Here is a 24265-nt window from a genome sequence, read left to right as displayed (position 1 = left end):
TTGCAAATTGTTGTTACTAAATATTATCGCTCTGTATTATATTTAAAGAAATTAAATAATGAAGAATCTGTATGTTTCTCGCACTCATCAAATTTTGAATAATGTAATCCTCCACCCGAACATGGGCATCTGGACGTCTGAATTTCGAATTTGTTTTAATCTATTTCCTATTTTGTAACAATCGTTTATTAAACTTTTTTAATTTAATGAAGGGGAAACTTCATTACACTCAGAAAATTTTATGCTCCGAATTTTATAAATTACTAAAATAAATATTCCACTTTAATGTTAATAAGCTAATGATGATATAAATCAAATAAACGATTGTTTTGTAATGTTATTATAGTTTTGAAAATCACTGCCTGAAAATGGTCATTAAATTTTAAAAAAAAGTTATCAGATCTTGTTTAATTTTACCTTATTTATTTCAAAGCATCACGTGCTATCAATCTTATTTGATTTTAAGTTATTTGTACGCAAAATTAAGTTCATAAATTTTGTGCCTAGAGTTTTTACCGTTAAGTAAAGATGTTTGTACAAGAATTACGCGTGAAAAAAATGCGCGAAATGCAGTAAAAAGTGCTTTACTGAGATATATTAAATCCTATTTGGAAAAAACTGTGGCTTTCATAATCTCATCACTATACAACGTAGCACATTTAATAATTAAAAAGAGTTATGTGATACAAACGCCATAGATTTCAGTGTTAAAGTAAACCAGATCGTCCCTACTCTTTCTTGCCGACATGTCGGTGACGCGCGCCCAACTGGGTTAGTCTATCTCTTATAAGGTCCATGCAGAATACATTGCGACGTCACAAGCTTAGTCCCACCCATTTATCGACGTCACACAGCTCCGCCTTCTCAACTTTGTTGATGCAGCCTATTCTGCGCTTTTACCAAATATTCTTATAGAAAAATTGTTTCTGTTCAAATCTGCTTTTCAGGCAGTTCTTAATGATGATACTGTTAGAAATGCTATTTCTAACATACTCCCACCTTTACAAACATCAAACAAAATAATGTGTCCAAAAATTAAAAGTCTTAAATTTTTAAGTTAGTATTTGATATTTTCTCGCTGCAGTTTGGTCAGGAGATCGTCTTCATGGTTTTGAAGCTGAAACAGAATACTGGATGGGGGCAGGGAGAGCAAAGGATACTTTTTCATCAATCAGAAGATTGCAGATTCCTATCCTGTCTCGGACGCCAGTGTTATACAATCAACTCTTCGAAGTCAGAGAATTAAAATATAAACATTTATTCACAGCTACATAAATCTAACATCAGAAAAGCAAGCTCTAATAAAATGGCTAGCGGCTTCTCAGAACTAGATAAAAACTAGCAGCTAAAATGAATTACAGTGACCTAAAGAAAAACAAAAATTATTTTCATTGCCAGGTTCTCAGATTTGAATATTTATTTCCAAATAAGGCTTAGAAATAGCATTTCTAACAATTGCCATGAGTCAGTATTCATATTCAGCTACCTGTATTATGGATGATTTGAATGAAACTCAGTTTGGTGGATATAACTGTAATTAACAAATTTTTCAAAGTGCAGTCCCTTGAAAAAGGCCTTATTTTTATATATATTTCTACATTATACTATGCTGCACTTTTACAAAAGTATTTTTTTTTTTTAAATATTTACTGAATTGTGAATCACCTTCTGTATTAAAACAATTTAATAAGATCTGTCACAGACTGATACCAAAAAGTACTCGCTATTAATATTTTAATATTCGATTAATGTTTAAGCTTCTTTGCTTAACAGATTGTAACATAACTGATATATTTGTTCTTTGCTACATGTAATTTTTTTTTTTAATTTGTACTGAAAAGATATGCACTGAATTTATGTTTGGTAACCTTGAATGATATTTTACTAAAGTGTTTGACAGCTCAAAGGTAAAGCCATCGTTCCTGAAATTCATCATCCTCCATGACCGAAGCAAAATATAAGTTTAATAATCTAGAGTAGCAATTACACATATTTTATGAGGCCAACATTGTATAAAATCTCACTATAATTAATTGTGTGTTTGTAGTCTTTATCAGTAGCACAATTATTGAATGCATAACAATTGCTATTTATTTAAATCTCTAAGTGAATGAAATAATCTAAACAGCAGCAAATATTTTGCCCGTGGTATTATAACTATCATCTAGTTCATGGTTTTGAAGCTGAAACAGAATACTGGATGGGGGCAGGGAGAGCAAAGGATACTTTTTCATCAATCAGAAGATTGCAGATTCCTATCCTGTCTCGGACGCCAATGTTATACAATCAACTCTTCGAAGTCAGAGAATTAAAATATAAACATTTATTCACAGCTACATAAATCTAACATCAGAAAAGCAAGCTCTAATAAAATGGCTAGCGGCTTCTCAGAACTAGATAAAAACTAGCAGCTAAAATGAATTACAGTGACCTAAAGAAAAACAAAAATTATTTTCATTGCCAGGTTCTCAGATTTGAATATTTATTTCCAGATAAGGCTTAGAAATAGCATTTCTAACAATTGCCATGAGTCAGTATTCATATTCAGCTACCTGTATTATGGATGATTTGAATGAAACTCAGTTTGGTGGATATAACTGTAATTAACAAATTTTTCAAAGTGCAGTCCCTTGAAAAAGGCCTTATTTTTATATATATTTCTACATTATACTATGCTGCACTTTTACAAAAGTATTTTTTTTTTTTAAATATTTACTGAATTGTGAATCACCTTCTGTATTAAAACAATTTAATAAGATCTGTCACAGACTGATACCAAAAAGTACTCGCTATTAATATTTTAATATTCGATTAATGTTTAAGCTTCTTTGCTTAACAGATTGTAACATAACTGATATATTTGTTCTTTGCTACATGTAATTTTTTTTTTAATTTGTACTGAAAAGATATGCACTGAATTTATGTTTGGTAACCTTGAATGATATTTTACTAAAGTGTTTGACAGCTCAAAGGTAAAGCCATCGTCCCTGAAATTCATCATCCTCCATGACCGAAGCAAAATATAAGTTTAATAATCTAGAGTAGCAATTACACATATTTTATGAGGCCAACATTGTATAAAATCTCACTATAATTAATTGTGTGTTTGTAGTCTTTATCAGTAGCACAATTATTGAATGCATAACAATTGCTATTTTTTTAAATCTCTAAGTGAATGAAATAATCTAAACAGCAGCAAATATTTTGCCCGTGGTATTATAACTATCATCTAGATCTATATGTATGTTAAAGAGATATTATCTAAATGAAATTTTAACAGTCTAGAATAAGAAATTAGCTTATTCTAGCTTTATATTCATTGCGTTCCTAACCTTCATTTTAAATAATATAATTTTTTAAATAAAATAAAATAATATAATATAATATTTTAAATAATATAAACAAATTCATAATGTACTAAGTTAATTTTGTAGCAATTAAAAATACACATTCCTTCCTATTACAAGTTGCATAAGCGTACATTCATGTTGCATTTTCTAAGATTAATATTTAAAAGTTATTTATAATTTACATCATTATAAATAAAAATTCAATACATCCAGACATATAATTAACGTTAAATAAGCAAAGAGGATATATATAATTTAATTTATAAATGAAAAGGTTATTTCTTTACAATCAGACTTTATTATCAAAAATTAATAGTGTAAATTTTTTAATCATGCTTTGTTTTCATAATGTCTAACGTTCCTTACAAATAGTGCATCTTTATAATGTAATCATTATTTTCTTCATAAATTTTTTTTGTTTTTTAAACATAGTTGTTTTCGATTCCTTGCCTGTTTTCATTCAGTCCTTTCTTGATTCATTTCTGGAATTGCTTTTCTCATCGGTATCTTATACTGTAAAATTCATGCTATTGATTATTTTATTCTCCTTCATTCCTGTATCATTAGGTAAAATAGCGCGACTTATATCTTTCTGACAGTTATTTTTTTCTTGATTATCCAAATTTAAATTATCATTCGAAGTACACGTATCAGAATTCTTTGATGCTAATGCATCTACATTCTGCAATGAATGATCATCAATGGGATATTCTGATTGGATCGATGACGTACTTGGAGAAACAATATTCTCAGTTTTCTTTTCCAAGTTCATAGGAACTTTTTCCGTAGCAACTCCTTGCTGATAAGGAGAGCTTAATTTCGCTGTGAAATTGCTTTCAGGCTGACAAGAAGATGAGTCAGTTTTACTTGTTTCAGTGTGTTTACCTTGAAGTGCTTGTAACTGAGCTATTATTTCAGCCTTCAACTGGTTTTTACGATGAACATTGCTAGACATATGTTGCTGAAAAGGAACGGGTCCAGTGCACTGCTTTTGACATATATTACAATACCAACTGTGAGAGATTAAGGTGTTTGAATCTTGCAAATTTGAATTTTCTTTATAATCATTACTTTTTTCTCGTTCAGGAATTTTTTGCGATAAATCCAGGGTTATTTCATTATCCTGGGTTTTGATTATCCAAGATTGATCTTCAATTCTTCTCATATTTTTGCGGTGAAGTTCACTGGACATGTGTTGTTCATATGGGATAGGACCTGAACATTGTTTATGACATGTAATACAATACCATTTGGGACATACAACAGTATTCGCTATATCATTTTTCAAAGCATCATTATTTACTTTGGTTAGCTTATTCAAATCATTAACATTTGGATCTTCACTACTGGACACATCCAATGAATTGGGCAAACTGCTGCCTTGCAAATCTTTTGCAATATTGTCACATTTATTTTCTGGCGTGTCATTCAGTTTCTCGAGTAAAAGTTGAGAATTCAGCTTCTTCTTATGTACTTCACTGTTCAAATGTTGTTGATATGGAACTGGGCCAGAGAAGTTTTTGTTACAAATTTCACAGGTCAGGACATTTGTATTACCCTTTGATGACGTATTACTACCCACCGAGCATTTCTGAAGAAGACTTTTTTTCATATGCGCTACGCTCACAATATGTTGTTGGTAAGGTTCCAGGCCACTAAAATGCTTCTGGCAAATGTCACAGAAAGAATAGTAAGCAGTTGAAGATGTTTTGCACAACTGTGAGGGAATGGTTTGTGGAAAAATAGGGTTTTGGTCATCTGCTATGATTCGATCATCGCGATCAGGAATTCCATTATCAGTTTCTGAGAGGTATTGCTCATTTAAAACTACATTTTTATCATCTGCTTCTTTTGAATTTTTTCGTATGCTATCAGCATGCTCTAAGCTCTCAAAATGTTCCAATAGATATCGGGATTCTGAATAAGAAGTCTTACAGACAGAACATTGAAATGATTGCTCCATAGCCTACACAGAAAATATAATTATTGAATAATTTGTAAATACAAAGATCTTAAGAGTTTCTGGTGTTGCTATATTTTCTGTACTTCAGATTACAAATCTTAGCTGTACATGTTTAGTACCTATAGGTAAAAATATTTCATTATTAAAAATTGAAATTTACATCACCTAATAATCATTTCATACAATAAAACTTTACCTTAAGATATATATTGTATATATAGAATAGATAGAACTAGATAGATATACGGAGAAAGAGAGAGAGAATAAAAGTAGTAAAGTATTTAATTAAAAACTATTAAAGTCGTCAAATTGCTATGAAATTAATGTGAATGAAATGCACAATAATTTTAAACTGCACTGAATTGATAATAATCAGCTATCTAACATGAAGAATGCAAACAGCATTAACAAAACTTGAAAATAAAACTCGATACCAAAGGCAAATTAGAAAAAATAAACAAAATATATTAATTAAGTAGCTAATTTAATGTGCTGTGTCATTAATGTTACCTGGACCTTTTGTTTAATTCACAGATGAGTCTTAGTAGCCAAAGATATGTTGTCTCAGTTCAAAACCCTATTAGAAAAGAGCATTAAGATAAATTACCTTACCATACCACCTTCATTACCATACCACCTTCATGGTGTAGCAATTCTACACCATGAAAAGCAGAATCTACTTTGGGATGACATGGGTAGTGTACACAAAACTGCTGCTTTTACATTCTGAAGTTCTCTGGCTTTCATGAGACAAGGTACTTACAAGGCTCTTTTAATTAAGATATAAAGTTCTGTTATTTGTAAACGAAGATTTTGAATCATTTCTTGCTGATGACATATAACTAAGTAACAATGGCATATTTTTAGATGTATTTTCAAAACTAAATGAACAGAATCTCTGGCTATAAGTTAATTCTGTAACTGTTCTCAGTGCCCACAAGTTAAAGGGGTCTGATAGGAAAACTAATTTTGGGGTTAGTTGCTTAAAATAGAAAAATGTTTCACCAGATCTAAACTTAGAATCTCTTTTAGTATTTAGAAAATGTTATTATTGGAAAATAATTATACAATGACATATATATGCACCTCGAAACTTTTAAAACTTATTTCGCAATGGTAAATATAATGTATTTTCATGAGTTTATAATCCTTTCCATTGTGATATCGAAAATAATAAGCTGTCACTGAATGAAAAGAAACGGCTAATTGAAATCTCAAATGTCATCCAATTTAAAACAAAATTACAAACAGAAAGTATGGTTAATTTCTGGGCCTCAAAACCAGTGTGCACAATAGTTATTTAAAAATAATTAAGTTTGATTCTACCATATCTGTGTGATAAAAAGTTTTTATCACTAATTCAAATGAAAATAAACTCCCGAAATTGACTTCGTGTACAGTCTGATCCCGTACTTAAGCTTACTACATCCAAACCAAGATTCGGCAGGTGCCTCCTCTCCTTAAATGTACCAGAATTTGTCTAATTTTTAGTCAATAAGATAAACTATTAACTTACCTGCTGGCCATTAGAATTGCTACACCATGAAGGTGGTATGCAACAAACATCAAACTTACGTGAACGTTACTACACATACATGGGATATGCAAATTATTAGCATTCTAGTGTATCTAAAAAACAGGTATGAGTAATGCCATCTATATTATGTATAAATGGAAAGATTACAAAGCAGAATTCTTAATTGGAAATTTCATTTAAGCATTGTTTGTTGGTGTAAATGTTGAGTTATGTCTCGTGTAAGAAGAAACTCCTACCACCCAGTGTTCGAATTCGACTGTAGCAGGATGGTGGTCAAAAGGAAGTGCAGTTTATCGTTAAGCCACATTGCTGTTGTGTTGGTGAAAATCTCATGACTTTTAGATGAATATGTAATCGATGAATCCGGAAAGGCACACTGAACACCATGTGGGATCTCATTAATATGTCTATCCTTCAAGCCACTATCACACGAGAGAACATACGTGGTGCCCGCTGGTCCTTGCAGGATCATGCAGCCACATCATTTACGGATGATCATCGTAAGGAACCTGGCTCATATGCAAGACGATAAGTGTCCGGTGGTCCGATAAGGACGGTGACAACGTCTGCAACACCAATGACTGTCGAGACGGCGACCGTTGTTACGGCTTCCCTTGACGCTGCACAGAGACAGGCTCGCTTACAGTGGTGCGACACTAGACACAGGAGTGGCATCGCATCTCTCTCTCTCTCTCTTTTTTTCAGATGAATGCCAGTTCTGCGTACAACTTTATGTTGGACATATCTGTATATAAAGGCAACTAGAAGAACGAGCGTTGCCAATTTGCATTCGTCGTGGTAATTCAGGCCCAGCACCGGTGCTGGATGGAGAGTCTTCATGGACATCAATAGGATGAATTTGAATTTGGGGAGTGAACTAGAATTATCTAGAAAAATGTTGAACTTTGATTTAATTTAATAAACATAACTAATGTGATGTATATATAGAGAGATATTTTGAATTTGATCATTCTTTTGCTGCATCACATCTGCATTATACACGTTACTCATTGAAATCCTTATAAAAATGTTTTAAATGATGCAAATTTCATGTTTTGACATTTTCAAATTTAAAAAAGAATCAGTTTTGTGAAAATTACGAAACTAATTTTTTATACTGTCGCCCGAACTAAGTTATATTTAGCAAACTTTTATACCCATTATTAAAAATACACTCAGTCACAAAAAATATATGCACCAAGAAGAAATCGAGCCACAATCCGGTGAACTAAAGTTATATTTAGCAAACCTTTATACCCATTATTAAAAATACACTCATTCACAAAAAATATATGCACCAAAAAGAAATCGAGCCACAATCACGAAACTTGGCAGGAAAGTAATCTGCTAAGAAATACGCAAATGATTTTGACGCCAATGAGATAAGGTTAAGCGCGCCATACGCATATAAGATGCGCAGATAGGAGTTTAAAAGCATGATTGCTCGCTTCTTAGGGCTATTCAAACTAATCTGTAGACTTGAATGTACGATATTGTGACTAGAGATGCCTCTGAGACGTAACCGGCGGCAGTACGATCAATTGTCGGACTTTGAGAAGGGGCGTATAGTATACCTCAGAGAAGCAGGTTGGTCGAACATTCCGCCACCTCGGTTGGAGCGATATGGTAGTTTCTCGGTGTTGGCAACAGTGGATCACGGAAGAAATAGTCTATCGTCCCGGAGGGCCAGGCCGTCCCAGGAACAGAAATGAGCTCGAGGATCGCGCAATCATATCAGCGGTCACTTCCGCACTAACAACGTCGCTAGCATCGATTCGATACCATTTACCATCTTCCAGGCATCCAGTGATATCAAGGGAAACCATTCGGAGACCACTGGACGACGCAGGTATATGCTATTGACATCCATTAAGACGCCTATCACTGACCTCACATCATAGGCAGTGTCGATTGGATCTTTGCCGAAATCGGGCAGGCTGGAGTGTGACCGACTGGAGGCGTGTGATCTTAACGATGAATCCCGATTCAGTCTGAGTGCTGATGGAAAAACGCACACGTGTGTGAAGGCAGCCATTCCAGCGGTCCGATCCGGCATTTGTTCTCGAGCTGCATACGGCGATTACACAAGGTGTGACAGTATAAAGAACGATTTGTTGGAACACACGATCACCTCTAGTCGTCCTTCGAGTCACTATGACGGCTCGCAGTTACGTGGACGACATTTTAAAACCAGCTGTACTGCCTATGCTATTAAGTCGATAGGTGCCATTTTTCGGCAAGGTAACGCTCGTCCATATACAGCGTGACTCTCCCACCAATGTCTTCGAGGATATGACGTACTCCCGTGGCCTTCCAGGTCACTAGACCTCTCGCCAATACAGCATATTTTGGACATGCTTGGAAGGTAACTGTAGGCATTCCGAAATATTGGTGTATTAACTGCCCGGTTGCAAAGAATATGCATGATCTTCCGCAGGGGGTCCTAGGTGACCTACTTGATTCGATGCCATGGCGTGTTTCGGTTTGTATAGCTGCCAGAAGGAGCTACATTGCTTACTGATTTGTAGCCTTTTTCATGCCATAACTTCTTAATAAAACGATCTTGTTTTGAATTTGTAATCATTTGTTTATTTCCTCATACACTACATACATGTTAAGTTTCGTGATAGTAGTTCGTTTCCTTCTGGGTACATAGACTTTTTTGTGACAAAGTGTATAAAGTGACAAAGTGAACATAAAAAGTTCGACTCCGTTACGACAAAAGCTGACCGAGTTATTTAATTTTAAAATTCCATATTATGCTTTCTGAAAATCAGGACTCGTTCACAAACTGAAAAGCAACATTCATAATTTTTTTTTGTAACTATAAGTTAAATACTAGTTTACGAAAGAGTTTCTGATATTAATAGAGAAAGTGATGAGCGCTGATAGGCAGCTTGTCGTGAAATTGATCAACACAAATTTTTTTCAAAAACGATATCTTATTTATATACTTACTAGGGGAAGTACCCGATGCCAGTTCAGTTAGATTGAAAGTAATGTATTTAACAACAGTTGTACAACAGAGAGAACGATACCGCTGTAATCCTTCTCTAATAACGCACAAAGTACGACTCATAGTTATGCATTTTTCAGTCTGATGAGATATGGAACCCACATACAAAATTTCTATAGAAAAATAAACTAATTCTCTCTCATTATATTAGCATTAATGGCACGCAGATTTTAATGATTTTAGTCTTTTAAACAAAAGGTCGTAAAAGCTCAAGTTCCATCCAATATTTCACCTATATTCAATTTTAGTCGATTAAATGTGGCAAAACATTTATCATAATTGATCAGAAATCAATAACGCGAACACACAAACAGACATTCTTCATTATATATACAGATTTTGTAAAACTTATTTAGATTTTTTATTAGCAAACTCTACGATTTGAAAAGCGAGTAATAGCAACACTTTTCGAAATAAAGCATTTTTATCTCCGAAGCGCATGATAACCACTCGTGAAAATGAATGCAAAAATTAGTGTTTTTAGAGTTTCTAATTAATATCTGGGCTGATTAAAGTTGTACGAAGATGGGATCAGTCGAAATGTCTTCCCACGAATTTTTGGAATCGGGAATAATGTATTTAATGTTTGGGATTGCTATTTTAATTTCACCATAAAACTTAAAAATTTTTATCAACAAAATGTAGCGAGCAGTGTCAACATTTCAGAGCAGCAGAGACAGAGCAGGCCAAGCCACAAAGCATAACAAAATAAAAGGTTAACATAACGGAAAATACATCTGGTAATAAATTTAGATCATACAACACATAAAACGAACATAAAAGCTAAAAAAAAAGTTATTTATTAAAAAAAACGTAAAGCAGATACATACATTCGAAACACTCTCGGTGAAATTAGTTATATAGATGTATTGTTTCCATTTCTGTGTTTTTTCCTATATCTTTATAAGTTTTACTTTCAATTAGTTATTATCATTCAAATCTCCTTTATATTATCAAAATTCATCTTAAATTTATAAGTTACTTCGATTATTTCTGTTTTCAATATGATTTTCTCCTTTGTTATATCTCGATACCAATATTCTTCTTATTCTATTCACAGTTTGCATAATATTTCTTGCAAGTTTTCTAAACAATTTATAGTTACTAAATAAATCTTCAAACTATGCAAATTTATATTTTCCTCTCACACTTCGCGTCAGGCAACAGTCCTCGACGAAGTGCTTTGAATCGCCGAATTTACTACAAACTTTACGTATATCATTTTCCTGGAGGTGGAACCTTTTTAAGTAAGCAGGGAATCTTCCATGTGCAGTGAGAATTTGATTGACATCTACATCTCCTAGAATTCGCATTTTTTTTTTTTTTTTTCGCTAATTTTTAAAAACTTTAGATAGTTTTTCTTTCTTTCAGAGAGATCCTACAGAGTTTTCTAGTCTCTAATAAGCTTGTCATATATTATAAGTACATGCCTTCTTTTTCGAATCTTGAATAGAAACCTTTTCGGTCCCAACCCCCAGGGCGGCATCTTTCGCTAGAGCATCCGCTCTCTCATTCCCATAATGACCAGCGTGAGCTTTGATCCAATGTAAATTCAAAATATGCTTCTTTCGTAGTTCTAAATATAAATGCTTAAATTCATTAACAATATTATTCTTTTGAAAAGGGCGGCAGAGCGCCATAAGAGCAGATAAAGCATCTGAGTATAAATTAATGTAATACCCCATGGATTATTTCTTGATGCAGGATAAAGCCATTTTAATTGCCAACAATTCTGCTTGGTAAACTGAATTTCTTGGTTTTAAAGTGAACGTTTTGTAAGGGACAGCCGACGCTCTCCACAAACCCTGATCCATCTGTATAAATTTCAATTTGTCGAGCTGAATTATAGTCTTTATCGTAGGATATACCGTAACATTTGATAGGATGGGTTGAACTCAGATCATGCCCTAAAAAAGCCTCGTAGTAATTGCTTTATCTTCATCCACTATTTTCTATTATATTTCAGACAAATTTTGTCATAAGTAAATTTAAATTGTAGTGAGAGAGGCAGTACACCAGCCAGTAAGCACGCAACTTCTGTCGGGACTGTTCTAAATGATCTTGTAATTACAAGTGTCCAGGCCCTCTGCAATGAGTCTAATTTATGCTTTGTCTTGACTAGCTCCCCTGCTCGATCCCCCCATGCGCTAATACCATAAAGAATTTTCGGTATAATAACATTTTTGTAAATGTCCCTCACGGTAAATCTTTTGTCAGAAAGAGTGATTGGAGTAAAAGTATTTTTATAATAATTTAAAACTTTTTTCTATCTTGCGTTGTATTGACTTCAGGTTATAGATAAGGTATTTTCTTCCTCCTTTCATCGTGCCTTCGTGGTGTAACGGTTGGCACACTCGACGCGTATTCGAGAAGTCCAAGTTCGAGTCCTAGAGAGGGCACTACTCATTTTTCACGTCTCCAATATTAAAATAACCTAATGACTCTATATACTCTTATTAAATTACCATTTTAAAAAACAATGGGAAGCTTTGATTAAGTAATCAATTTGTAACATCATTTGCATAAATTAAAAATGAAAATTATTTTTATTCCAATGAATTTCTTTTTGTTACTGTTACATTATGATCCCAAAGTAATAAAACGGCATGTGAATACTCTTAAAATGTTTTAGCATGTCTAAACTTGTTAATGACTTGTATAAAAATGCTTTCAATGTACCTAATGTAACAAAATTATAAATAAAATAAATATGTTTAAAAATTTTTTCATGGTAGTAAATCACAAAACTGTTTCATTGAATGACATTAAAAGGAAGAATAATCAGCCTAATTTACCTTTTAACCGGGCCGTCAAGAAAAGAGATAAAAATTTAATTTGGTGCTCAGAAATCCCAAAGTTTAAATATTTCTATCAGTTTTTATCATATGGGGGCAAAAATTTTATCTTTTATTCCTTAAAATAAATATAGACTTTTACTAAATATAACTATAGGGACCGTGGAGCGGTTAGATTTCTTAATGTTTACAAAATTTATTTTAAAAATGTCATAGGTTAAGTATTTGCATCATTTAAACCATTTTTGTAATTGGAAGTATACCACAAACACTTCCTGAAAATAAAGGCTACCACAAACACTTCCTGAAAATAAAGGCCACACAGAAGCAGTTTTTGATATACCTTGTATACTATCTTATCAGTCAGTTATCATTGTGCTTATTTTCACATTAAGTGTATGTTGGTTGTATCGCTTCAATGTGAATATAATACGAGGCATCTTTCATTAAAAAAAAAAAAAAAAAATTGTTTTTCAAAATTCTGTGCAGTTTGACTGGAAATTTCAAAGATTATGTTTGTTTCATTTCCAGTTAACCTTTTCATACTGACTATTATTAAAAAACAATATATATATTTCAGTATGAATTTTTCTGAAAACACCAACTGAATAATCATTGTGGTACCCACAAATGAAAACAATCTTGTTGGTTCCTGTACGTAATAAATACATGAATGAATGAATGAAACACAAAATGAATAGGATACGTGCAAATTAAGATTCCATATATGTATATATATATTTATTATTATTTTAATTTTCATTCCAAAATAGATCATTTGATTTCCCGAAAAAGAGCACAGCGAAATTTTAAGTCACGAAATAGCGTTGCATCGTCACATATCATTATCCTTCTTTTCTTAATTTTTTAACTACTTACATATTTACGAAATTCGAAATCTAAGATTTTTACCTTTCCAGATGAACACATCCACATGATATTTCTTCAGAAGTACTGAATATTCAGATTTCTAAGATTTTATTAATGGTTAGTTGGTTAATTAATTAAGGTACAGCTAGCAAATTTTATCTGCCTAAGTGTAACACTTTTTAATGGCATTTAATTTACACTGCACAGAGCTATGAAGTATACTGATTCGCCGTTATGTTCATCAGAACTACTGATGTTCAGCAGTCTTATCTACTCAATCACTTTTTTTTTTTTTTTTTTTTTCCAATCAGTTTTCCTCCATTAAGTTATCTCTATACCTTTACGCAGCTTACCCTCCTGTACTATGCAAGCATAATCATCTAGAATATGAAAATGCCATTCTTATAAATTTTACGATCGTAGCATTTCTTCTTGTCCGTGCTGAATACATTCTTTTCCCAATTGGGTAAGGGTCATACCTATGTCTAACAACCACAGATAAGATACGCTTCAAATGCAACCACAATGGTGAAATGAGATTCACAGTTAATAGAAGTTTGCCAGAAAGGTATGATATCAACTTAATTATTTCTATAATAAACTGGAATTAATATTATTTTGAAGCGAATGAGTTTAAAATAGTTTAACTTACCAAAATATAATTTTAAATTGATTATTTATATTATGACAAAGCACTCGATGGCTACCTGTCTAATAGACGGGATGCCTTCATGGAAGACAAGACTTTTTAAGAAAAACTGTCTAGTATTCACTTCATGCATGGGGATAACTTTAAAACTCTCACTCAGATAACCTGTTCGAGAGTATTTGAACCTGCATGAAACTCCCAGCATTAAGCAATCTTACTGCTCGACCGCTTGTGAGTTAAATTTAATATGGATCTTTCCCATTATAGAACAATTTGCACCAAACAAGTTTCTGCAGAAAGATATGTATGCGCCGACACTGCCTATCGCCTGCTGTTAACTTAAATGTCCTATTAATCTCTGATAACAACATTTTTGTTTTCAAAAGAAGTTTTGCCAATTAAAAGTTTTCAAAGTGTGTCTTTAGACTTTAGCCCACTAGTGGCCGACATAATGTTGCTGACAACTAGTAGTTCGGACCAGAAATCGATTCTCGGCAAACGGGCTGGCTGCATAGTCGTTTTCAAAGTCCCCCCCCCCGTGTAAAATGAATACGAGCCAGTTTATCCCAGAAAGCCTTCCACAAAAGCACTTTCCCTTAGGCAGATAGAACTAGAGTACTTTGCCATAATCAAATGAAGCCAGACCAACTTTCTACTTTACTGTCTGGTTTTTACCCCTTTTTTTAAGTAACTAATTAAATATATCTCTTATGTTTATAAAACATTTATCACTGTCGAAATGAGCTGACGGTGAAAGTATATATTCACGTTGAAAGTTCCAAGTTTACACTTATATTTTTCTAGAAAAATTTGTTTGATATATGGTGTGTGGTGTCCTATAACGGGAAAGATTCTTTAATACTGCCAGCAACAGTAAATAAAGCTTTTCAGTCAAAATTACAATTGTGAATAATGCTGTAAAGAAAATTAACATTTCTTCCTTCACTGCAAGTGAAATATATGTCTGTGAAAAGAGAGTTTCTTTAAAGATGAATATATTAATAGAATAATATATTAATAGTGTGCAATGGATTACTTCAGTTATTACAAGGCAGCCTAGGGTGATCTGCTTGGGTTAGATTATTTAAATATGCAAACACATGAGAACTATCTGGAAGGAACTAAAGGGAGAATGCCTTCATGGCGGACTTTCTACAGAAAACTGGCTGGTATTCACGTTCCACCATGACAGCCAACCATGCAGCCGGCTCATTCATCTGGAATCAAACTTAGGTTGAATTTCCAGTATTTAGAAGTCTTAAAGTCTTAACCCCTCGGACACTACTGGGATAGATCTGCTTAAGGAAGAGGAGTCTGTATGTAAAGGAAATTGGCTTGTATGAACGTTACACATAGAGAACTTACGAAAACTTCATGCAGCCAGGTCGTTAGCCAATATTCAAACCTCCATCTCACAACCAATTTTCAACAGTCTTACTGCTTTGCCTACGCGTTGGTCCAACAGAGTTGAAAGAAATGGGGAAAAAAAGAAAGAGAGAGAGAGAAATTACGTAATTAAATAACAAAGAAGCAATTGTTGAAAGAAGTTAATTTTTCCAAAATTAATAAATAAAAAATTTGAGGGGAAATGAAAGAGAAAATACATGCTTTTGATGTCGAAACTAAAGTTGGGATATCAGAGATTTAATGAAATATTTTTTACCACTATCTGCTGAATAAATAATGCTAGTACGCTGATTCATGGCAGTTCGACCCTGTTCGAGTCCCAGCAAATGTTCTGGCTGCATAGGAGTTTCCGTGTTTTTCCCCATATGTGACATAAACATGAGCCAGGTTTCATTAGAAAAATTCTTCCATAAGGTCATTCCTTATTTAGTCAGATAACCAATTACCGCTCAATACTGGTAGTTCGACCTGGCTTGTGTTTGAACCTTGGCGAACGGGCTGGCTCATGGTTGGTTTTCGTGGTTTTCTCTATGTGTAACGTAAATATGAACCAGTTTCCATACGATAGTAGTCCACAACGGCATCTCTCCCTTTAAGCAGATAGCTCTCGTGGCTTTGCTATATCCCAATAACCTAACCTATTGTTAATCAGATAGCCCTCGAATGTTCTTCCATAACAATGAAACATTTAATAAAATATTTTTCCATTTGCAAGTGATAAAAAATTAATAATTTAGATTTCAAACATTTTATGGAGTAAAATCAGTGATTAATCATTTAAACATCCAAATAATATAAAATTTGGAGAAATTTCACAATAAGTAATCCAACATATTGCTTAGTTTTTCAGAACGCATTATTTCCATAATTCCTTAGGCCAAAGTAGCTACAAATTTAAAGCTTTCAAAGATAATTTCTGAATATAGTTTAGATGAATTGCATCGAAGTTTACGAGTTGAGTTAAAGAATTCCTGTAACTAACAACTGAAATAAAGCTTCAGCAAACTTAATAAAATTTGTTTGAAATTTTTACCTTGTGTACGTAGCCGAAAGCATATCTTTTAAGCTATGGATTACGAGTAGAACCATATCATTGATGATATCACTTCTTTTTAAAACCAAGAAAAACTGCGGTCTAAAAACCTCGTATTACAGGCTAGTCTCGAAGAAGTACCTTGAAAAATTTAACATTAAAATTTCAAAAAGTAAAAATAAATGAATATAAAATAATTAAACAATAGAAAAACCATGCAATTAAAAAGAAATTTCAATCCTGTCTTCGTGTTATACATTCCGCTATTGCATTTAAACCTGTGCTAAATACAGTGAACAATGTAATGAAAAAAATTTAAGCTAAGCCATAAGCTTTAATGCAAGGATTAAACTTTTAGAAATTAAAAATGTAGAACACAAAATCTGTTATTTAAGATGATAGTTAGAAATCAAAGAAAAGATGTCAAAAGGGAGATAAAAAATTTGCTATGATATGCTGTTTTATAGCAAATTAACATCCCGTGGAGATTTATGAACATATTTGATAAAAAAAAATTAATTATTCAAAATTTAGCTGTGCATTTATTTCAGTAGGTTACTTGCGCATGAGGCTTATACCAAATTTTAATCTGACGTGGCATATGTTTTTTTTTTTTTTTTTCTGTTTTCCTAAAAGACCAAATCCGCTGAGTGAAAACAATAAAAACTGCGAAGATATTCCATTGGAGTGGTTTTAAAAATTAAATATAAATATACCGAAATACTAAAGCTATATTTTTAACTTTATTTATTATACTCTTTCTATTAAATCTAATCTTTAGAATGAATGATCGATAAAGCTATATATTTGTACTTTTCCATTTTTAAAGAAAACATCATTGCATGCATTATTGCCCTGGATACAAAAATTAGTATTTCAAGTTACTACAGCGCTAATATTTAAAACACTTGCCTTAAAATATATTTAATTAGAAGTTTACATATATATTTAATTCTATATTGTGCGTACATTTACATTTCGATCAAAGTGAAGAAATAGCTAAATGAAATCTGATAACTGTAAACGTGAAAATTTGGTCCTGGTATGTTGCACAAATATTTAATTAAATTTATAGACGATTATAAAATTAGAGAGGGTGGAGAAAAGCATAATCTTTTCAAAATATTTATTTCAATATATTAGATAAATTACCGTTTAAAAAGTTTTAATCACAGTCTTACTTTAGATTATAGTATCAAGCTGTTACATCTCATTGTAGCAAATAAAATGGAAATTATTTATTTCCTCAGTGCTATAATAAGTGATATGAAAATAATTTAACCTGTTTCTTAATTTAAGTTACTGAAAATAACAAAATCAATATAATAACAAATAATGCTCTATATTATTTTAATGTAATTTTAAAAATATCTGATAAACTTACTCTACATGTATGTCACCGCATACTGCACGACAAATTTTTTATAACTGACACAAGCAAAAAAAGTCGAAGTAAAAGTAAAAGATTAGTTTTCAAATGTAAACCGAAACAATTTTTTAAACTGAGACTTTTCTGCACATATTGTTTCCCACTTCACCATTTCATTGGATAACTAACCATTGCTTACGAAACGATGAGGTGGGACTAAAATTGCATCAGGCGGCTCATTATCGGTAAGTCCAAGGCCGCAAAGCATTATTTCTGCGAGCTCAGATAATTTTTAGTTCAAGTTTCAAAATTCATTTCTGTTTAAAGATTGAACGTTTTTGGTGACTCTTGATTGGATTGGATTTTTTATATCAGCTTGGCTGTAGCATTTTTGGCGCCCTAAGCTATCAGTGCCATATAAATTAAATATATCTGTAACTTAAAATACTCTTCCTTTATTTAGTTGTTACTTGGGGGATATACTTAACTGGCGGCGCGAAGTGGAGCAAAAGACCCTAGAACTCGATCTTAATTCTCAGATCTTTAAATACTATTCGAACAAAATTTAAATAATTTAAAATTATATTTTACTTACAAGTAAAATTTAAAAAAAAATGCTTTTAAATGTTGCTTTTAGTAAATTCTCGGATTTCCTTTTCAATAAGAAATGTCTTTTGAAATCCCTACTGTACGATTCTTGCTTCCGCTCTGTTGATCATCCTGTCAAAAATGCTCCTATTAGATCCATGAATAAAAATTATTGCTTATAGTGCATTCCATATAGTAGGATCACAGCCGATGCTAGCGGGAAGCATGATGGTGCACAGCACATGGTCGGCGAAATTATTATGAAGCATATTTATATTTCCGTAAAAATAAAAAAGGCGGCAAGTTTTAGTTTACACGTGGGAGGACGGAGGTCTATAACCGGTAGTGAGAAGGATGGGTAATTTTCGGTGAAATACCTAGACTATCACATTAACTGAGTGACCACTGGATGCAATGAATAATACTACGTTCGAAATGTTAATTCAATTAATATCTACCTTCGAGATTTCCAAAACGAGCTCAGGATTTGGAAAAGTTAGTCTTGCGTATTTTCCATCAAATAATTGTTATAAACCCGGCAATATATTCCATCAAAATTAATAAGGAATTTTGTATACTTTTTTCCTTTTACATGAGTGATTTCATTTCGAATGAAAGAATTCTGAAATTATTTATCATTTGGAGCGAATAAGTGAAAACGGTATTTTTACTGGCTCCATCTAATGTACATAACACCTATTAAAAGTTGGCATGATTGTAAGATATGAAAAGGTAAGATATTTTCTTTCCATGTGTTGTACCTCTCACATACAGCGAGGATAAGTGTGGCAACAGCTGCAGGAAGAAAAACTTGGCAGTGCTGGAATGGCAACAGCGAATGATATTCTATAGATATTTTGATTTTGAGTCGATGTTTTTTTGCGTCTTTTGCGATACTATTGCGATACAAAATTTGTGTTTTGGGTGAATGAAATGGAATCCGCTGCCCCGCTGCGGATATTAGTAAAATATATTTAGAAAATTTGCTGCGTTGAAAAGGATGAAACCCTTGTGTTTGAATTTGCGGTATTTTACCTCCTAAAGTTGCGTTGAATTCAGAAATTATGCCAGGCTTATTCACGCTGGTGCAGATAAGTTAAAATTTTGTTATTGTGTTTATAGTGTATAACTTGCAAATATATGAATAGAATTCTATTAAATAAACATTTAAAATTCAGGAATGGTGTTTTAAAATTTTAGATGTAGAGTATTCACATTGCTATGTCGGAGCCAGTGGCAGTCAGGTGTAAAGTAAAATTGTTTTTGCTTCACGACATAACACCATGGTTTCGAACCCGCTGCTCCAATAATTAATAAAAAGGGATTCAAGGGCACCGCATCCAACACATTTAAGCAACACCCCACAATTCCTTGGTTGAAAATGCCCTCAATTATGTACGTTAGGTTCTTTCCATGTATCAGTATCTTGATTTTCCTTGAATCTGCCATTCTGAAGAGATTTTATTTATTTATTTTACATACATATCAAATAATTATTCTAATGCAAAACAACTGAATTTATCCAAGCTATTTTTCAGATAAAGTTATCCATATTAATTAGTGCACTTATTCCTAGCCAGAATGGTCCCCTAGGGTGTTCTTGATCAGAACATTTGAGTTTTGCTTAAATTAAACAATCTAAATCCCAGCAAAAACGATTATTTCATTCGAAATATAACCTGTAGACTTTGCGTAACATAACAAATTAATGTTAAAATGTTTTATATAGGTGGTAAAATACGACACATAGAAAGGTACTGAACAGCTGGTAAATGAAGCTTAAATTTTCAAGTTACCTAAAAAAGATATGATGAAATGTATGGGGTATAAATTATTAAAAAAAATTTTTAATACAGTGGAGTTAAAAACTACAGCTACATGCGTAAAACATTAATTTCTGACTTGTTGAATAAAGCTAAATTAATTTATTTGGGATGATACAGCATCCTGACATATAAAAGCTAAAATGATAAAAATGAATGCGAGCGAAAAAATTATGATATGAAATAATTAAAATTGAATATCTGTCAATAAAATTTTGGAAAGAAAAATAGATACCTCGGAAACAAATGTGGACAAGTGTTCAACAGTAATCTGGAAAGTGATCTCCGGAGAGTCATACACACATCTCACAGTGGATTTTATATTCTCAATAAGACCGTTGATCAAAGTTTGGGGAAAGCATTTCCATTAACTCCATTAGCATACTCTTATAAGGTATTTCTCCCGCCTTCTTAACGAGCCTTCGTGGTGTAGTGGTCTGCACGCTCAGAGTCTGTACGCGTTTGAGAGGTCCGCGGTTCGATTTCCGGCGAAGGCGTTGTTAAATTTTCATCTTTCCTACTTACAAAAAATACCTAATGTCTCTACACTCTTAAGATATTTAGAATCTCAGTGAACGGGTTGACTACATAGATGTTTCCATGTGTAACGTAAAAGGTTACAGCCGAAAACATTGAGGAGAAAACACAACGCAAGGCGAAAACGTCGTGGTACAAAACATCGTGGGAGAAAAAAAAGCAAAAATATAATATCGCAATTATAAAACATCGTGGTACAAAATATTGTGGTTGAAGACTTCGCAGTTTAAAAACATCGTATCCGAAAATATCATGGTAAAAATAAAGCACCTACAAAATTATCGCTTGGCGATAAAATCGCACATATGTGTTTTCAAGTTTTAAATGCATGTTCGCATAAAGATTTGGAAGCGCAAGAAATGTTAATGACACTTTAAGAATAAACGGAAGCAAAACAAAATATAATTTTCACCACAACAATATCGGATTAACAAACGTGAAAGAAAGTAATCTGATAATTAACTAAGAATTTTTAAAGAGGTAACCTTATGCAGTTATTTATCTTCTTTTTTCTAAACATTTTTAGGCTGTATTTTTTCTGAAAAATTATGAGTAAAAATTTATAAAACAAATATTAATGTATGAACTTTTGTAAATTAACTATGTAAATTTAAAATTCTATTAAGTGCTGTAAGTTGCATTAATTTTCTACTCATTTTCAATTTTTCAATGCTTAAGTTTCCTTTTTACTTCAGTAAAAATTTATTATTTCATTCAAAAATGTGAAATATAAAAGTAAAAATATTTCTCTTTCCTTCTTCGCTCCCAAATCATCGTGCGAAAATGCATTTACGGCTTTGAAAACCTGAAAAAAGCATGTATTATCGTCATGCGATGATTTCTAGGTACTTTATTTTTTACCACGATATTTTCGACGACGATGTTTTTAAACTGCGAAGCTATTGAACCGCGTTATTTCCGATGACGATATTTTGTACCACGATGTTACCTCTTTGCTTTCTTTTCTCTCACGATGTTTGGTACCGCGACGTTTTTGCCTTGCGTTGTTTTCTCCGCGACGTTTTCGTCCTCGATGTTTTCGGCGGACACCGACGTAAAAACGGGAGAGTTCTCTTAGACTGTCTCTGCGTGTTCTGCCTTATTTAATTACATAAACAAGCGTTGAGGTGTCAAGAAGAATTTTGTCACGAAATGAATTCTCTGTAGGAAGAATTTAGGCAGTTCTTTCAAAAGTGTCCCGTGAATGCTGTTGGAGTAAACATCAGCACATTTAGCTGGCCGGTTTTTTTCGCTTACTGTCTACATTTTCAATAAATTCATCAACTTCCACAATGTGAATGTCGGTTATTATCCATTAAAAATGTCAAATTCATTTGCATCTCTAATTAATAATCATATCTTGCAACTCACAACTCAATAAGAAAGCTTTCCTGAAAATGCATTTCTTCCAACATACTGCTATCAAATCTAGCCTTAGGTATTTGAATAAATTCATTAGATGCGGACTGTATGAAAAGCTGGTCTCGCGAATCTTTTATTTTTAAATTCTAGGCCAGGAATCTTAGAGCTTTTTTCGACTTTCGAATCTTATGAATCCTAATTTAAGAAATTGTTAAGCAAAAATTCAAAATTTTGGACTGACTAATTTTATTGATTCCATGTATATATAGAAGAATTCACTAAAAAAAGAATAAGATTCAAAATTTAATGGAGCTCACCAGCGGTAAAGTCGCTGAACACTGTTAGTTCTGTCCAAGTTCGAATCCCGGGAACGGGCTTGCTGTATGGGCGTTTTCATGGTTTTCCCCATGTGTAACGTGTACGAGCTAGTTTACCTTAGAAAGTCCTCTACGAAAGCATCTCTTCCCTTGAGGCTTTGCCGTACTCGCATAAACCAAACCTAAACTAATTTTAGTGGTATCTGATTCAATAGTATCAATCATGACAAACGTGAATACTACACTTTTTCAGCATGGCATGCAGCGGAATTTTCAGAATTTTTAAGTAATCAGTCATTGCAAATTCCCTAAACTATTTCTCTAATCGTCTGGATAGCCTTCTGGACACAGATAATCTAGTATTAATATATCTAGCTATTCATGACGCGGTAAATAAACGTTGCGTAGTGCACATATTACAATTATTGTCTGATAGTGTAAATCTTTAGCAATGGATATTGAATTTTGAACTGTCTTTCAAATACGAGGTATTCAAAATCGAAGGAACAGAAAGTAAACATACATGTGATTTGATTGATGAATTGATTTCACAAATGAAGATATAATATTAAAATTTAACTCTCCAAATTTCTATAGACATGTACATATGTTCGATATGGAAGCCCTTTATGACATGGCAGACGTCTACACAATAATTTAGTTCTTGAGTGGCCACACAGATGCCAGGATCAACCTTATGCCAGCTGTTAACTTCTGAACACATAAAGACAGTCACGCGATTTATCGTTTTGCCTTAAACTTCTTAGTAAAATATCTCCAACTCAGGACAAAGTTTAAAATAAGACTTTTTTATTTAATTATAAGACTGACGGTTATACAGCATGTGTATACTAAATAAATCTCAGCTTGAGAAAGAATTATAGATAACAGTTTAAGTAAAATTTAAATATTACTTGGAACACAAAGTGCGCTTGAAATCTTCAGCCCAGGTCTTGAAGCTCTCCCAAACAGTAACATTAAGCATAGCTAAAGACGAAAAGTGAAAGTAAGACAGTCATTGGGAGAAGTAATGCGAAACTTTCAATGATAGCTGCCAAAAACTCTATCTTGAACTCAAAAATTCTGCCTGAATACATTAACTGATTTGCATTCTGGTGGAATATGAAAATAAAAATTAAAGTAAAATGAAAATGTTTAGACAACAAGTTAATAAACATAAAGCCCTATACAGATGGCCCACCAGCGGCCGAGCGGTAAAGTCGCTGAACACTGGTAGTTCGGTCCGAGGTTCGAATCCCGCGAACGGGCTGGCTGCATGGGCGTTTTCGTGGTTTTCCCCATGTGTAACGTGTATACGAGCCAGTTTCCCTTAGAAAGTCCTCCACGAAAGGCATCCCTCCCCTTAGGCAGATAGCCCTCGTGTGCTTTGCCATAATTAAATACACCACCTACACAGATGACAAAATAGCTTGTTCATTTGAGCCGATAGAATCGCCTGACCGCAGATGTGCTTGCTGTAAGTCTTGTTGATATTGGGGTAAGAACTAGAGATGGACGATCCGCTCCGTAATCGATTCAAAGAACCGATTCACTCAACTGAACGAATCATTAGCGCTCCAGCGAAAACGGAACGACAGTTCTTTAACAGTTCACCGAGAGCTATTGTTGGGAAGCGTGCCCAAAGATTT

The 24265-nt window shown here is 33.1% G+C and overlaps 1 protein-coding gene across 7 annotated transcripts; it reads right to left on the bottom strand.

Moving 5' to 3' along the window:
- Positions 1–3582: 3582 nt before the first annotated feature.
- Positions 3583–18147, bottom strand: LOC146996761 (uncharacterized). Of its 7 annotated transcripts, none has more exons than XM_085818370.1 (4): positions 18005–18146; positions 16621–16761; positions 5824–5890; positions 3583–5432 (listed from the first exon to the last, which is right to left on the bottom strand). In XM_085818370.1, the coding sequence occupies exon 4, from the start codon at positions 5311–5313 to the stop codon at positions 3859–3861; it is 1455 nt and encodes a 484-aa protein (XP_085674496.1). In that variant the 5' UTR covers positions 5314–5432; positions 5824–5890; positions 16621–16761; positions 18005–18146; the 3' UTR covers positions 3583–3858. The 7 variants fall into 7 exon arrangements, with proteins under 7 accessions (XP_085674496.1, XP_085674497.1, XP_085674499.1 ...); XM_085818371.1 differs by having other exon boundaries at positions 5830–5890; XM_085818373.1 differs by lacking the exon at positions 5824–5890 and having other exon boundaries at positions 3583–5316; positions 18005–18147.
- Between the last annotated feature and the right edge of the window lie 6118 nt (positions 18148–24265).

Source organism: Stegodyphus dumicola, chromosome 6 (assembly GCF_044657685.1).
Source record: "Stegodyphus dumicola isolate Sdum_Otavi_A_Nest chromosome 6, ASM4465768v1".
Taxonomy (NCBI): domain Eukaryota; kingdom Metazoa; phylum Arthropoda; class Arachnida; order Araneae; family Eresidae; genus Stegodyphus; species Stegodyphus dumicola.
The sequence above is the reverse complement of the archived record's forward strand: the minus strand, read 5'-3'. Positions and strand labels throughout refer to the sequence as shown.

Bases quoted from the DNA above. Each gene is read 5' to 3' on its own strand.
- LOC146996761 (XM_085818373.1), bottom strand. From the start codon at position 5,313: ATGGAGCAATCATTTCAATGTTCTGTCTGTAAGACTTCTTATTCAGAA.